The sequence below is a fragment of the Ammospiza caudacuta genome, chromosome 3 (assembly GCF_027887145.1).
Source record: "Ammospiza caudacuta isolate bAmmCau1 chromosome 3, bAmmCau1.pri, whole genome shotgun sequence".
Lineage (NCBI taxonomy): Eukaryota > Metazoa > Chordata > Aves > Passeriformes > Passerellidae > Ammospiza > Ammospiza caudacuta.
The window spans coordinates 36,348,321-36,364,086 of record NC_080595.1 but is presented as its reverse complement, the minus strand read 5'-3'; the positions used below and the strand labels follow the sequence as shown (position 1 = coordinate 36,364,086).

The 15,766-nt window shown below is 42.1% G+C and overlaps 1 protein-coding gene across 1 annotated transcript; it reads right to left on the bottom strand.

The window, feature by feature from the left end:
• Positions 1-483: 483 nt before the first annotated feature.
• On the bottom strand, positions 484-15,206 carry DESI2 (desumoylating isopeptidase 2). The gene is made up of 5 exons (XM_058801155.1): positions 15,082-15,206; positions 8,513-8,585; positions 6,564-6,657; positions 5,935-6,076; positions 484-4,096 (listed from the first exon to the last, which is right to left on the bottom strand). The coding sequence occupies exons 1-5, from the start codon at positions 15,118-15,120 to the stop codon at positions 3,863-3,865; spliced, it is 582 nt and encodes a 193-aa protein (XP_058657138.1). The 5' UTR covers positions 15,121-15,206; the 3' UTR covers positions 484-3,862.
• Positions 15,207-15,766: the final 560 nt, after the last annotated feature.

Sequence of the window (15,766 nt, the reverse complement as noted above, 5' to 3'; positions counted from 1 at the left end):
GGTCATGCCCTAGCCAATGTTCATTAGCAGTGCACACAGACACGTCCTGCTCAGCATGCACAACGTGGCAAAACACATCCCCTTCCCAGCTGTGGGAGAGATGGGCAGGGACAGAACCAGCTTGGACAGCCACAGGACAGCACTCCCACATCAGTGTCCTCAACTTCCAGAGAAGTCTCTCTGCTGTTAAACACATGGACTCATCTGCCTTTGCAAATTCCAGCGCCAACACCTTTCAGTGCTGGCAAAGCATGTCCTCAAGGGCTGCTGCAACTCTGTGCCAGAGCTGGGGATGTTTGGGGCAGATGCCTCACACAAACCAGACTGCAGTGCCTGATGCCCATGTCAGCCTAAAGCTTAACTACAGGAAACCCTTGGGTAGTCTCATTGTCCTTCAAAACCATCGCTCAAAACCAAACATCAACTTGGGTGGCACTGCCAAAACAAGCTGTAGGTACAAGGGGAGTAACACACAGAGCCAACTTTTTTTTTTATAAAAGTATTTTTAATAAACTGATGGATTTAAGTTTAAGATGCTAGACAACTTGTTGCCATGTACAGGTAACAAAAGTCAAAATTCTTTGAATTTTATACAAATACTATGTAGTAAACTTGAATACAAGTTTACAAAAAATGCATCAGTGAATATTCAGCTTGTAACCAACTTCCAACAGTGAAAATTATCATCTATCAATAGTGATCAGAATTGCATTGCAAATTTTAGAAGTAATGCAACTATGTTTTTTTTTTACCAAGCCACTCCGAAGTTACTGGTGCACACTGACAGTACATTGGATTTTTTTGGCTTGCTGAACAGAAAATGGCATTTAAATAAAATGACTGAGATAAACAACGTAATACATATCAAAAGTACTATCTCACAGAAAATTAAACAAGAGTGAGAAAGTAAACAGAGCAGAACCCTGAAGTGGTGATATTTTTCTACCCGTTTTGATGGAAAAGATTCCACAGGTGTCCAGCTTTCTCACAGCATTCTGAAGTGTTCTAGTCCTAGCACAGTGTGGTCATTAGTAGGCTAAAGTAATCCCTGCTTGGCAGTAATGCTGGTGAAAGGTAACTTGCTCTATTGCTAACAAATGGGAGTAACCACTGGCAGGGTGACTTGCAGGCATCCAGCAGAGGCTGAGCTGACAGCACACGGTTGGAATTACAGTACTGCTTGCTTTGATTCAATACCCAACAACCTTCAGGGTTCAGGTGTCAGTTTCCTTACGGAATTTACAAATGGATGGTTTCAAAACAAACAGAAAAAAGTTGTTATGGAGCGTAAGACAGTATTTTCATCTGTACAGCTAACAATAAAATGAATGTTTTTGTTACAAACTTTCCAGTCTGCTTTATAAAAAATAGTCTTAGTTTTACTTCTAAATAAAAACTGTGCTGTGATCTGTCATGTTCTTGCATTGTACATGCTGTAATTGTGTGTGTTAATGAAGGTGTGATTTGTGACCTAGCGCTCTGGATGTATCAGAAGCCTAAAAAGCTGATTTTGATACATAACAGGTAGCAATGAAAATTCATTCTATTTATTTTTCCTAAAGCCTAGGAAAAACTACAGTACGTTGCTAGATCAGTGGCCTCAACCCTGAGCTGAAATAAAGGACCTGCCCTGGCCAAGAGACTTAGTCACATTACTACCACAGCTGCACAGCAGAGACAAAACAACCTGTCTGCAGCCTGTTGTCTGAGCTGTGAGTAGTGCGAGATCCAGTTCTGTAATGCTTGAGAGTTGACTGGAGACCACCATATTCATTTTCACTACAGGGAAAAGAAGGAAGGGAGAACTCAAATTCAGAGTGGAAAGCACTCAACAGGGAGGGTCAGTATATCCAGCTTCTGGAGATCAAACAGAGAATGAAGTTAGTGGCAGACTCACCAGCCTTAAGCATTTCCCACTTGATAGAAGAGATTATTAAAACACGCACCAAAATACAGTTATGGAGACATTTACTATTATCTCGCTCTTTCCAGAAAGAGTCTCACTTGATTTTCCCCCCCAGAACTGAGCATATCTCTCTCTGTACTACACTGCATCACAGAAGATAAGTGAAAAGCTAAAGTCTGTCTGATGAAGGATTCAACCCAGGTGGCAGCAGGAAAACTTCCACTTGTTTCTAACATAAGTTGGAGCTGGCAACCATAAGAATTCTTACTATGATACAGCTACTGCACCTTTCCATAGGATTCAATGGCACCACTACCCACAGACGGGAGCATTCAGACCATGAAGCATTTTGCCTTCCAAGAGGACTTTTTTTTGCTTTTAAACAGCAGAAACTGCAGAGTCAGTATTTCATTCAACAGAAAAACTAAACCGAGCAAAAGACTGTAAATAAAGCTCGTAAGAATCATCTGTATTTTGAGTAATGCACACTTCTTTGTGAGCTGATCCTGTTTAGGGATGGTATGTTTTTTGTTAGTTTAAGGCAGCAAGTCTTACAAAATACTCAAGCTCACCTCTCTCATGTTTGTGCTACTGTAGCCTTATGTGCACAAGAGAACCTCACTAATTTACACTAATGATTGGAAGAACAATTAATTCTCTTGGTAAGTGAACAAGAATAAGGCATTCCATTATATATTCTGATCACTAATTATAATTTAGCTCTAATTATAATCTACCAGCAAACATACTTCTGTATTTTAGAAAATAATATCTCTTACCTTCAGATATAATTATGTGTGCAGATTAGTGGGTTCTGCTGTGTAAACACGCAGGTGCATAAGCAATTTTCAGGTTTTTCTTCATTACATCTGATAAGAAAGTTAATGCCACAGATAGAGACTGTGGGAAAATAAATTAGGATTTCTCTATCATTTGTGCGGATATGCACAACTGGGCAGTAATTTATAGCTCAAAAAAAGAAGGACATTAATGTTTACAAACTCAAATGAAGCAAAATCAGCAGCAGGAAGCAAAGGCCATTCCCCAACCACAAATGGCTTGTTTTACACGATTCCAAACTATATGAAAGAAACAAATACAAAAGGAATACAAGTACTAACTTGTATATACAAGTTTGAAATCAAGTAAAGCAAAGAAGTGAAAAATTTGTTGATGCTTCTAGCAGATGATATTGACACGTTTAAATCCTGAAATAAACTGCAAGTAAAGACACAAGACAGGATGAAAACTAAATGGCTGAACTGAAAAAAAAAAAAAAATGGATTGATGTGCATTGCAATGAGAAATGAGATAGAAATTTCCCTTCATATGTGCAAAAATCCAGTTTCATTAATGTAGAGGTCATACTTCTAGGAACAGATTTTAGACCAAACCAGTCTCCCTACATCATGGAATCTACCTGTTTACATCAGCCACTTTAAGAGCACAGTACCCTGTTCACATATATAGTATTCAGCAGTTTCTGGCATTCCTCAATTTAGTGTTCTCCTGCCTTAAATCTTGAAAACAAAGGGGAAAGTTCATCCAGGGCATCATATCACTGCTTTTGATTTATACCAACAGTTAAATCAAACCCAAATTCTTTCTTCTTCCATGGTAGCAGGAGTCCTTACAGGACTTGTAAACAGCAGTACACAATACTGTAAACAAATAATTTAAGTTCTACTTTATGCAAGATGTTAACTCAGGTCTACCAAACAGGTGAAAATGAAAAGGGTGGCTTCACACAAAATCCTTCCCTTTTCTCCCAGCAATTCCTTTCACTACGTCAATAATCCTGAGCTGAAACAGGGGTTGATGAGAGCTTTATTTTTGCATATAAAAACAATGTTCTAGAGTTGGCTCTCATGTTCTGTCAGGAAGTCAATTGCTGCAGAGATCAAACTGAAGTATTTCAAAAGTATTTCGGAAGTATTTGCTACTTTGGAGGAGGACTTATAATTTGGTGTGGCGTCCAGTTCTAGACCCAGATGCTGAGCTTGCCAAGGAAGCTGATGCTGCTGCATCCTCAGCTTCCTCCAGCTCATCGTGTAGCTCCTGGCTAACACTGGACTGGAGGGCTGCAGGAGTCAGCCACTCCTTTGGCAGGCAGCTCTGGAGGAAGGGAATACAAGAGCTGAAGTAGGCAAGGCGATTCACCCATCGTGGAATCTCTTTTCCACAGAGAATCTATGGGGGAAGGAAAAACAAAGGGTTAATTTGTTTTCTGGATTCAGCAGTAACAAAACTGCAGTACTGTAAATAAGAAGCAAAAGCTGCAGCAGCCTTGCAGTTTACAAATGTCAGTCAAGAAGCACCCAAGTTAGCTGCACTATGACCTTTTCCATCCATAAATGCAGCATTTTAAGTCCCAAAAAGACACCTATATTCCATTGTGAAAGTTGGGACATGTGGTTGGTTCTATGATTTTCTTAGAAGTCCTGAAAAGCCTAAGCACCTCACTCTTTTAAAATAACTTTTCTAAAAGGCACAGAAATTAGCTAAGCTATGGTTTCTATTCAGTGCTAATTCCTCAGAAACAGAAACTGCAGGAGAAACCCCAATGTTACAAAAAAGCACCCTGAAATCAAGTGGCCAGTGTCAGTACTATAACTGTATAGAGTTACACACACAGCTGAGGCTCCTTACTGTGGTGGCTTCTGACAACTTCCACAAGACATCACTATCCTACAACACAGGCCAAGCACACACTTTGGTTCACTGCAACTTATACAATGCACAGCTGGGTTCAACTCCTCAAAAATGTATAAAGTTGCATTAAGTACTTATTTTTACCTCACATCAATCATTAAATAATTTTGTTGTCACTATTCAAGGAGTGAGTTACTTTATTTAACCACCTCCATATTAATTTCTGGTATCACAGTGCAAATCTGGAGAAGATGGGCACTACTCTGCTGTAACTGAGCAGCATTTAACTTGCAATTATAACCACTTTTATAGCAAATTTGAACACTAAATAGGACAAGACCTAAAACAGAAACAATATGACCATACAGCTGAAGAGTATGGCAAAATCCTGGCCATATAGGCCAGATTTCACACGAACTGCAGCTTTGTCAGTGTCTCACCCTACTTACTTGCACCAGCATTGCACATGAATCATCATCTCTATAAAATTTTCCACTACCACTGGAAGATCAGTCTACATAAAACACAGGCTATACAGCAAGTATGCATTAACTATTTTGGAAAAAAAACCCAAATAAATTCTGTGAAACTTCACATGGGAAAATCAGCCATCCTTGTTTTGGAGTGTTTCAATGAAACACTGGAATAAATTTTGTCAAGCAGAGATTGCCAACTATCAATGAAAATCAAAGTTTCCATTCCCCTCTTTGACCTGGGTTACTTGTTCCTGGCCCTTTCCCATGTGTGGATACACATGTGAATGATCAGGCATTCAATCATATTGGCAAACTGATCGTGTTACACAACAAATCCGAAGGGGAAAAAGCAAAGCCTGTTCCACTCCTTGGTCAGATACTCTGCATGACCATCAAGGATCTAGATGACCAGATCACAGGTGCTGGCAGAGCAATAACTTGACAAAAGCCTCTCAAGCAGAAGATTAACATTATCTGGGGAACTTTAATGCCTTTGCTATTCTTTAACACTAGGTCATAACTTTGTAAATTATTTACAGTGTGATGGTTCTGTGGGGAAATACAAATAATGTGAGAAAAATAACAAGTAGTTCTATCTTCAGTAGCAATCCCTGAAACAACTAAAATTATTTCTAAATCTTCTTAATACTTTATTTACTAGGTATCTCTTTAGGAATGCACCTGTGCTCTAACACAAACTATGTACAACAATAATATTTAGCAGCAAAATCTGGTGCTTTGGACATAAGCACAAATGCAACCTGAAAAATTATGATATTTGCCCAAGGCAACAGAGATAGGAAGTGAGAAATGAAGCCAAACGTTCCAAAGGACTGGAAGGATATGATGCTCTGTAACCACCTGTGAAACACCTTTCTATAGACCTTTAAGTTTGTTTACCTCAGATAAAGCTGAAGAAAAGTGATTGCAGTTTTTGTGCATTAGGTGATAAGCATTTCCTTTGAATTCCTTTCCAAGCTCTTCTACTATTTTTTCTATATCATCTTCCATAAAGTCAGTACTGCCTAGAACCACAGCCTCTCTAGAAGAGAAACAGAGAGTAGAAGGTGATTTGGCTCCCATGATACATGTGGGATACTGTTCACACATTGCTCAAAAGTCACTCCACTGTGGGTAGCAAGATCTTTCTGTTCTCCAAGAATAATGAAGGTTCTTTCTATTCCATTTTATGGCACCATTTTCATCTTTATCATGAGAGATGATGTTTTCTTGCTGATTATGAAAAAGTTACTGCATTGCTTATGCTGTGTAAGCAAGAAAAGTTAGCTACAAATCCACAAAATTTGTATGCATTTCAGGAAGTTAATGGTATGCTAAAAAAAAGATCTTTGCTGTAGACACTTCATTGTCTCATCACCTCTGTTTTTCATTTCTATGCAAACACATGAATTTCTCAGAAAGCTAGAAATCCTTTACAATTCAATACATCTATCCTCAAAAATAAATGCAACAAATTGTCTTTTTCATATGCTTTTTCAAAGAGCAAGAAAATAGGTAATCTTTCTTACTTAAATTTAAATGTTTCTCCTAGCTCAGAAGCATTTCCTGGTGAAATCTCAAATATTCCAGAAAAAGGGTATGGATGACCACCATAGGCAAATTCTGAAAGAGAAAGCTCAGATTTGACAAAAGCAGCATCTGATGACAGTAAAAAACAGCAGAGATTACTGACTGGAAGGTGACTTCACAAGGATCTAAAGCTAGCGACCAGACATGTTATTTACATGGGGAGCAAATTAAATGAACTGGAAATTAATACTTTTGTCAGTTATTACTCAGCCTAAGTAAAAACTAACAGGAAATTTCCTACATCAGTGCACAGGTTTAACTTGAATAACTTTGCAGAAAGTACATATTGTTCTCATTTACAAGTTAAATTGTACATCTTTATACATACTTGTCTTTAGAATTCCACTTACATATGTCTATGAAAGTGGATAGTACTTTGGGGATTCAAAGTACTGCATCCTCAGAGGTCTGATGGCATTTCTATTCAGCATACACCACAGTCCTCAGTGTGGCAGTGCACAGTGGCCTAATAGGTTCTTTAAATTTCTTGATTTGCAAGAGCTCAATTCTTTACAGGTTCACAAGTTCTCTACTAGAGCAAGAAAGTAAACCAGTGCATGCATCTCAAGCACACAGCACCTGCTGGCTTAAGCACTCACACTACATGAAAGCATCATGGTGTGCTGCAGCTTCCGTCTGTGTCTGTAAGATAACAGAGCACGCCGCAGCCAGAGTGTAATAAAAAGCTTTAAGCATGACTTCACACTTCCTTTCCTCAAAACCCATAACACATCACCCATGTCTAGCACTCAGTTTTGTGGATAATCTTTTTTACAACAGGTTAATGAATAAAAGGTTTGATGTGCCTGGAAAAATGCAAGTCATTGTTCTAGCAGTGGCATGATCTGCTGTATGAGAAAGCTGCTATAATCCCAACAGGAAGGGAGGCACATGTATTTGGCACAGCTCAAAAACTGGGTTTCAGGCACAGCACTATTAAGAGTCAGGTCTTTCTGGGTCAGATTAAAAAAATTCCCCAAAAAAGTTTTAACAATAAGCATTGTATTTTGTCAATTTGTTGCTCTGGTAACACTTGCAAAATCAGATACAATGTGACCACTACAGTAGCCAAAACATAGTTTAAGATAACTTTGGGCAGTGTGGTCTTTGGAGTGCATACCCTGCCTTTTGCTCCTTCCCCTCACCTCCCCACATATTCCAAAAAAAAAACCACCCAGCAGTAGATTTTCCTTCTTCAACTGGACTACTTTCAGCAGCACCATCACCTCGGAGTGTCATTATGCTTTGGGCAGAAACACCTCAGAGCTGAGCGCGTGCTATGGTGTGCACAAACACCTTCTGGCTGCAATGCAGGTTCAAAGTGGCCTGAACAGACCAGGAGGCTGCAGCACCCAAGCACAACCTATTTAGCAAAACTGAAAAGCATTGCTGTTATTTATCACAAGGGCATCTTTTATGAACAGCACGAATGGGATGCCTTTGAAAGAAATGGTCTCTAAAACAAACCAACCTACTAAAATGGAATAGACCTTTGCCTGAGCATCATGCACTTTTAGGTGTCTCTCTGCAACAGATTATTGTTCCTGTAGTTAAAAATTAACTCCTTGCAGTAAGTGCTGACAGAAAACTGAGGAATGGATTCAACCATGCTTTATACAAAGCACACATTTGTTTTATATAGGTTTCTTTAAGTATTTCCAAACCTAAAATAAAGATTTCTATGCCTGAAGAAGTTGTATAGCTTTATACAAAAGAATGCACAGTGGCTCCCGTTTATTCATGTCCAAGGTTTTTTTCCAGAGGCAGAATAGATGAGAAAAGAGATGAACAAGTTTCAGGAGCTAGGCTCCCCTCACTATCTGAAAAATGCTTTTTAAATAACAGTATTACTGAAGGAAAAAGTAAGTTATGCTTTTCTTGTACATACCTCGGCCATACACCTCTATACCTGAATGAAACACTCCAATTCCAAGGGAAGAAGTATATTCATTCATCCAATACTAAAAGAAAAGAAGAAAAAAACAAACCCAAAACTTAAGTTAGTTTGCAGTACAGATTTATCTTTTCAGAGCAGACATGTGTCCCCCCACATCAAAAGCATTAAACCCTATCACAAAGTATTAAACCTTATCACAAAGTGTAAACAATCCATTTTACAGGAACAGAATGTCACTAAAATTCCCAAACTGCACGCAGTGAATTAATTCCATTAGGTTCTATTCCAGTTTTTTAGTGCTGTCAAAGTTTGTCAGCCAAGGAGTCTGAACCTGGGAGAAATCCAGATCAACCTCCTATTTGTCAACAAGCTGTAGGCTGCTAAGTTTGCCATTAGGTGGAACACATTCTGGAATCAATTGCTGTAATTTTAAGGAGCACATTTTTTCTTCAAGGTCCATCAGAATGTGGGATTGTGAGATACACACACCAACTGTCATTAATAGCAATGACCACACCTGCTTTTGAACAGATGAGCACAAGACATACTCAGAGATGAACCGAAATGACCTTCTTATATTTTGTCTTTGAACACTCAATTAGAGGTCACCATGCAAGAGACAAAGCTCTCTCCAGGCTGCTGATGCATGGGGTTCTAAACATGTTTAAGTCCTTTGCAAAGGTCTGACACTTGTTTCCAATATATCACTTGTATTGTACCCAACAGAAAACAGATGCATTTCAAAAGGAATCAGAAGTGAATTTTTTTAGAAAATGGAAAAAATAGTAAAGAAAGGAAACTTCTCTTAATGCTTTCTCTTTTCTTTTATGAAAGTGCAGCAGCAAGTGTCTATCAGAAGCTAACTGTTACCCTGAAGACCTCAAAGATGCAGAACTCTGATAAAGGAAAAACCTCAAAGTACTCTTCCCCTGTCTGCATCACCACTCTCAAAGTATCAGTCTCCAAGCATTAAAAGATTTCAAGTGACACACAATTTGAGAAGGAACCTGAAACAAAGCTTTAAAAAAAACCAGCCTCAGTTGTCCTTAAAACTGAAATTGGCTAGCAAGAAAATCCTCAGGAAAATACAAGGAAACCACTATTTTGTCAATTACTCCAGTAACAGGATTTTTTTCTTCCCAGAGCTTCTCTGTGAGCTTTTACAAAGTAGACTTCAAAAAGTCAACTGGCAGCAGGATTCAGGCTGAGGCAGTACCCCCAGTAAATTAATACTGGTTTAGCAAGCAGGCAGAAAGCATCAAGCCATCTTCTTCACACAACCTGTTGACATAATCAGTGTTTTCTGATGCAAAGCCACTGTGCAGCACAACCAGTGATAAAAACATAAAAGGTTGCAGGTGTCACACTTGAAGATGTGCTGGCTGGAGTCAGTGTGTAATTTACAGCACCACTGCAAACATTACAGCGTGTAGGCTTTTTGTCTCCCAATAAAAATGATACACTAAACCTCAGGTTGACAGGCTATTAATAAAAACAAAAACAAGCTAAATGGCAAAAAGAGCACACCTTGCCAATAGTTAAAAACAGACAAACCAGCTGTGGGAAATTTTGTCAATATGAATTAAGAGAAGGCAGATTTTGCACCTTATGTTTACTTAAAGCTCAACTGTGATCAATGGATAAATTTTGCTTAAGATTAAACTTTATCATTGGCTTTAATTTCCGGCTTTGTCAGTGTAGTGCTATGTTAGCTAGTGGGGTATGGATGACTACACTAAATCATCACCTTAGTCTATTTAAAGGGCTTAGCAGCTCTTTCCTTCCATCCCCCAGAAAAGAGCAGAGAGCAAGTCTCTATGAACAAGCTACATCCAGAAATACACTGCATTAATTTACTCTGTATAGGAAGACATATATCAGGGAGAATACAAAGAGGGAAAGAAAGGAGAAGGATGCGAAGACTACTCATCTTAGTGGGCTTGTGAGCATAAAAAAAGGATTCTGCCTACAAGGTGAAATCAAAGTCCCCATGAAAACAGAAGAGCTACTGTAACATAAATGTGTTCCAGTTCTGAGGCCCTTCCTATCCCACGGTTTACCAGCTCACCATTTCAAAATAGTTGCAGGTTTATATTTATAGTCAAAACTGTAGGCACAGTCAAGGTACAGTTTGTCATCACTGGAATAAAGCACGTTGGCCTAATAGGAAGGTGTATCCAAATGAACCTTATCTAGAACTGAGCTAGACAGGGTCTCTGGTGCTCTAGTCTGTCCCTCTCCTGGGCACTTGTGGCCAGAAAACTCAGAACCTGGCTGCTGAATTCCAAACAACCTACATATCATGTACCCATTGAATCTGTTAATGCCAAGCAAGGTTATGGCTGCTTTCTGAAAACAGAACAAAACTTACACAAGATACCCCACATGCAGTGGGACAGAATAAAGCCCAGCTGGTTATTTCACAGAAAAAAACAAGGAGAAAAAGTATTCACAGTACTCCCCAGCCACAACTCCATGAAACCAAACAAAGTATAGGGGAGAGAGAAAGTGAGTCACCAAGCCTTGTCACTGATCCGCAGAGATGCGGATGAAGGGGATGGAAAGCTGATCCAACAGGGTACTGAGCACAGCCTGCCCCTATCCAAGCACACACTCCTCCCTACTGGTGCCACCTCAACACTCAGGGCTTGCTACACTGCACAAAGCGAGCACTGGTGGCAGATGAAATCAAAGTTAGCAGCTTTGGAAGAAGTGCCTGAAGGAAGCTGGCACTTTGCTTCATACTTCCAGTAAGAACAGAATAGGTTAATTGAAGATAAAAGAATTTCAATGAGGCAGAATTACTTTCCCCCTAGGAAAGTAATTATATCTAATTATTACTTAATCTGGATGAGCTATTGGAAGGTTGGTCCAATTTACTCACTGAACAAAATGCCTTATCTCACTGAAGGAAGAAATGCAGGACAAATGCAACAAAGAGTGCTAAATTTGGCAGCAGCTGAAAAGATTATATACAACTTACAAAATAAGGACTGTAAATTAAATTACATCTTATAGCTCACTGGATCAGTAACATGCCCAAACTGATCCCACAAGCTACATCCTTGTTTCCATTACACAAACTGGATTCCCTTTAGTCTTGATACGGATTTTGCCATAATAGTATGGTGCAATCCCATATCCTCAATATTTTGCAAAATGTCAGTCTTCTAAAACAGGATTTCAAGTTTAATCTATCATAAGGAAAATATTAGAGAAGTATTTTTCTATGTGCACAATAAAGTCATGTCACTGCAATGAAAGAAAAACACTAATCCCAGTGCTTCAAAATACCTTAAGAGTTTTCATTTACATTAATACTTTAGCTTGTTATTGCCTTATTTGACAAGGGAAGAAATAGGATACTACTTGGGCACAAAAAAACTAGACTCCTAAAAATAGCAGTTAGTTAAAATGAAGCTATAAAGTACTCCAGTTCTCAAAACACAATATATCAATGCCTTCACCATACCCTTTTAATGATCATAGAAGATGTTCAAAGGCATGAACTGTACCACGTAAATATGCCCTTAAGCTTCTCTCCCTCCATAAAGTTACCAGTCCTTGAAAGTCGACTTTCTTCTACAACACACACATCCCCCTCACACTCTGGTTGTATCGAAGATTTTTGCTTTTTCAAGCACTAAGGACATTGGAAGGGTATACCCTCCAAAAGCAACCAACTCACTCCTGTAAGGAGTTCCAACAGCAGCAAGGTCACTTAGCACTCCCCTGTATACCTAAGCAGCTGCCTGGGAAATGAAGCCACAGTTTGTGTTCAGGTTAAAATAAAGCTGTTTGTTCATTACAGTAACATTGGTTCTGTCAACCAGGTGAATAACAATGGTCTTTTGTTCCAAAAGAAACAAAAAAACCCAGTCCCAAACCTTAACTACAGAACAGCTCCAAACCCATTTCCAAGTGACATGGAATGTCAGAAGCAAACAGCAAACCTGCTAATGTCTCAAATACACAGCTGGCATGGCTTGTGAATAAACAGAACTTCAAAACTGCTATTACAGAGGACTCCTCCCTTCTTCCACCCACTCCCAGTGTCCCCAAATAAAGCAGTACCATTGACTTCAGCAGGCTGTTGTACAAGCAGTAAAAGCTGCTATGCAACATGGAAGTGAGGCTTTGGTCGAAAACAAGTTTCAAATGGACTGAGATGTGGTTTAGCAGAGCAGTTTGATACTGTGGTATTTTCCAGACATCACACAAACCTGTGTTTTTCTCACCAGTTTGAAGGAAAACTGCTTCTCTAATGGTCAAATAAAGTAGATATTGCTACAAAACAACAAACAGGACTGAAAAGGGAAACAGAAATATTCTTCTTAGTGGTATGTATAATCTCCTTATGTATAATCTGTGGTGATGTGCAGCTTCAACCATTAAAGTCACCCCTACATGTAATCAAGCACCTGCAAATAAATGTGCTTGGCTGCTTCTTCTGGAGAGCAAGTTCCTTCCATGGATGGTGGCTTCAGAGACTCTGTGAATTCTCGATGGAGGCAGAATCCCAGTAATAACAACAGGATAACCAACAGCCCCCCAACATGTCCTTAGGAAAAATATAACACTAGCTTTTAGGAGCACACACTTCCTGTTGCTTTTTTTCCTCACTTCCCTCATGTCAACTGCCAGCCTTCCTAGGATGGCTGGAGTAAAACTGATCACAGCAATTCAGCTCTGGAGGAAAAAGAAAGGATGATGGGAATGAAGGAGTGGACTATCACAAGAGAAAAAGAGACAGCATGCTGAAGTCACACCCCACCAGTGCTACCATCAGAGGGAGAATGGAGTTTCTTAGAGGCCATGGCAGGCATTTACACAGGAGTCAGTCCACTCTGTTAAGGTTTCACAGCCTGCCTGTGAACTGGGCTCACTCAGCACAATTAAGCAAGCCTTCATGAGAGCAGTGGGTCTTCCATTTTGGTGAGTCAGAAGTGCGTCAAGCCTTGACTTCAAAGATATTCTTATGTAAGAGTCACGAAGCTGAAGTCCTACTTTCTCTGTACAAATATTTATAGTTAATATATGTAAAACCATCTTTTTATGCGAAAAGATATTCCCCAATATATATATTTGCACTGTAGTCCAGAGAAGTCATATATATGCATGTGACAGGGCAGCCTTCCCTCCTCAGGTCTAGTGTAAATAAGGCACACTGTGACTTTTTCTCATATTAGCATCACATATGAGCTCAACCAGGTGAGCAAAGACCCTTACTTTTTTCCTACCATCTCTCAGAAAAATCACAGTGAACAGATTGTTCCTGTCTCCAGTCTCCCCTCCCTGTCTATAATGAAGGAAACCAAAGTCAAGGTAACAGGCTATATTCACTAGAGAGAGAGCTGAAACACAGATGTGGGCAAAAAAATCCCCCCTAAAAGGAACATTGATTTCTGAGGTAAGTATTAGAGTGAACGAAAATAATGACAAAAATCAGGCTAGTTGCTATGATATTGTAAATATATTTGATTTCAAGCCAGATAGATCCCTACTGATTGCTATTAAACATTTTAGGATTTGAATGTGACTGTTCCCAAGCAAAACAAGCTGTATTTTCTCACTTCCAGCAGTCACTGGCACTACACTATACACCTTCACCCCTTCAAAACAGCGAAGGTTCACTTTAAAATGGTGGTGGTGGTAGAAAAGCCCATCCAAAATAAGCTAAGCAACACAACCACTGTCACCTGAAGCTAGTTCTCCATCTTACCGTCCCTCTATCAGCAGACTTAAAACTTGGTCACAGAAATACTGCCACTCCTTCTAATTTCCAGCGATTGAAACACATTACTGGATAATATTTTCTTATTACTTATCCAAGCCTACTGTTCCATGCAGGTACTTACACCTCATTTGTTACCATGGCATTTGAGCAGCTTCCAGCTGAACGTAAGACAATACCACAGCTGCTGTAGGTGCCACATAAAGATTATCCAGGAGGGAGGGAAGGTGAGCTCATACGGCTGCAAATCAAGCTGGAGCGACTCCCTTATTTCTACCAGGTCGCAGCCACAACAAAACTATTCAAAATTATGGTCTAGCAAAAACATCACCTTACTGACACTGGGCTTAAAAAGCTCTTATCCTTACAGAGACAGAGGTTATCCTGAACTACCATCCTCTTGGAAAACTGGACTCTTTCTGGTTTTCGTGAGCAGAAAGGCAGGGCCTCTCTGCTGCTGAGCTTCGGGGCAGTAGCGGAGGGAGCAGCACAGCACAGGGACGCTCACGGCAGGGAAAGTTTCCCCCGCGACAGGGAGCGGATCCACCTGTCACTGGAAGACCCGACCCGGCAAACTTTTGTCGCAGGTCACAGAGGGGCTGTAGGAATCCGTCAGACCTCCCAAATCACCGCCCCCGCCCTCCCCTGCCCGGGCTCGTTCTTTCTCCCGCTCCGCCGCCCCCGGCTCCAGCTCCCGCGGGGACGGCCACGGCAAGGGCAGGCAAAGTTTCACAGCCGCGCTGGGCCCCGCAGGGCAGGCCACTCCCCGCCGCCGCCCTGCCGGGAGGGCCCGAAACCCCCGCCCAGAGCCGTGCCGGTGGCTCACCATGTCGTAGACGTTCAGGATCACCAGCTGGTTCGCCATCGCCGGCGGCCCGCGGGCGCCCCCCCGCCCGCTCGGTCGCTCCCGCTGCGGCGGCGGCGCCGCTCAGGCCGGCGGCGGGGCGGTGCGGACCCCCGGCGGCCGCTTCCTCCTCGTCCTGCCTGTTGCTGCGGGGCGGCGGGGGGCGGCGGGCACCATGGAGCCGCCGCCGCGGAGGGACGGGGCCGCGCCCCCGGGAGACGCGCTCAGCCCGCGGCCGGCAGCGGGGGCCGGGCGGCGCGGGGGGGCAGCGGCTGCGGGCCCCACCCCGGTGGCGGCGGCGGTGCCGGTGGCGGGCGGGGAGGAGTGAAGGGAGGAAGAGGGAAGGGAGAAGCGCCGGCGCGGGCCGCGCCCTGCCTGGCGCCAGGCCGGGCCGCGGGACGGCCGGGCAGCCCCGCCGACGGGCGCAAAATGGAGCCGCTCCAGCCCGCCCCCAGCGCCCGAGCCGAGCGGCACGGCCGCGACTACAGCTCCCGGCGCGCCGCGCGGGAACGCGGGCGGGAATACGGCTCCCGGCGTGCCCGGCGCCGCCCCGCGGCCTGGCTCGGAGCGCGGGGCCCTGCCCGCGCCGTGGCGGCTCGTCTTGCCGCGTCCCAGCCGCCTCCCGTCCTGGGGAATCGTCCCGGGCGGCCGCAGAGCGCTGCTGTGG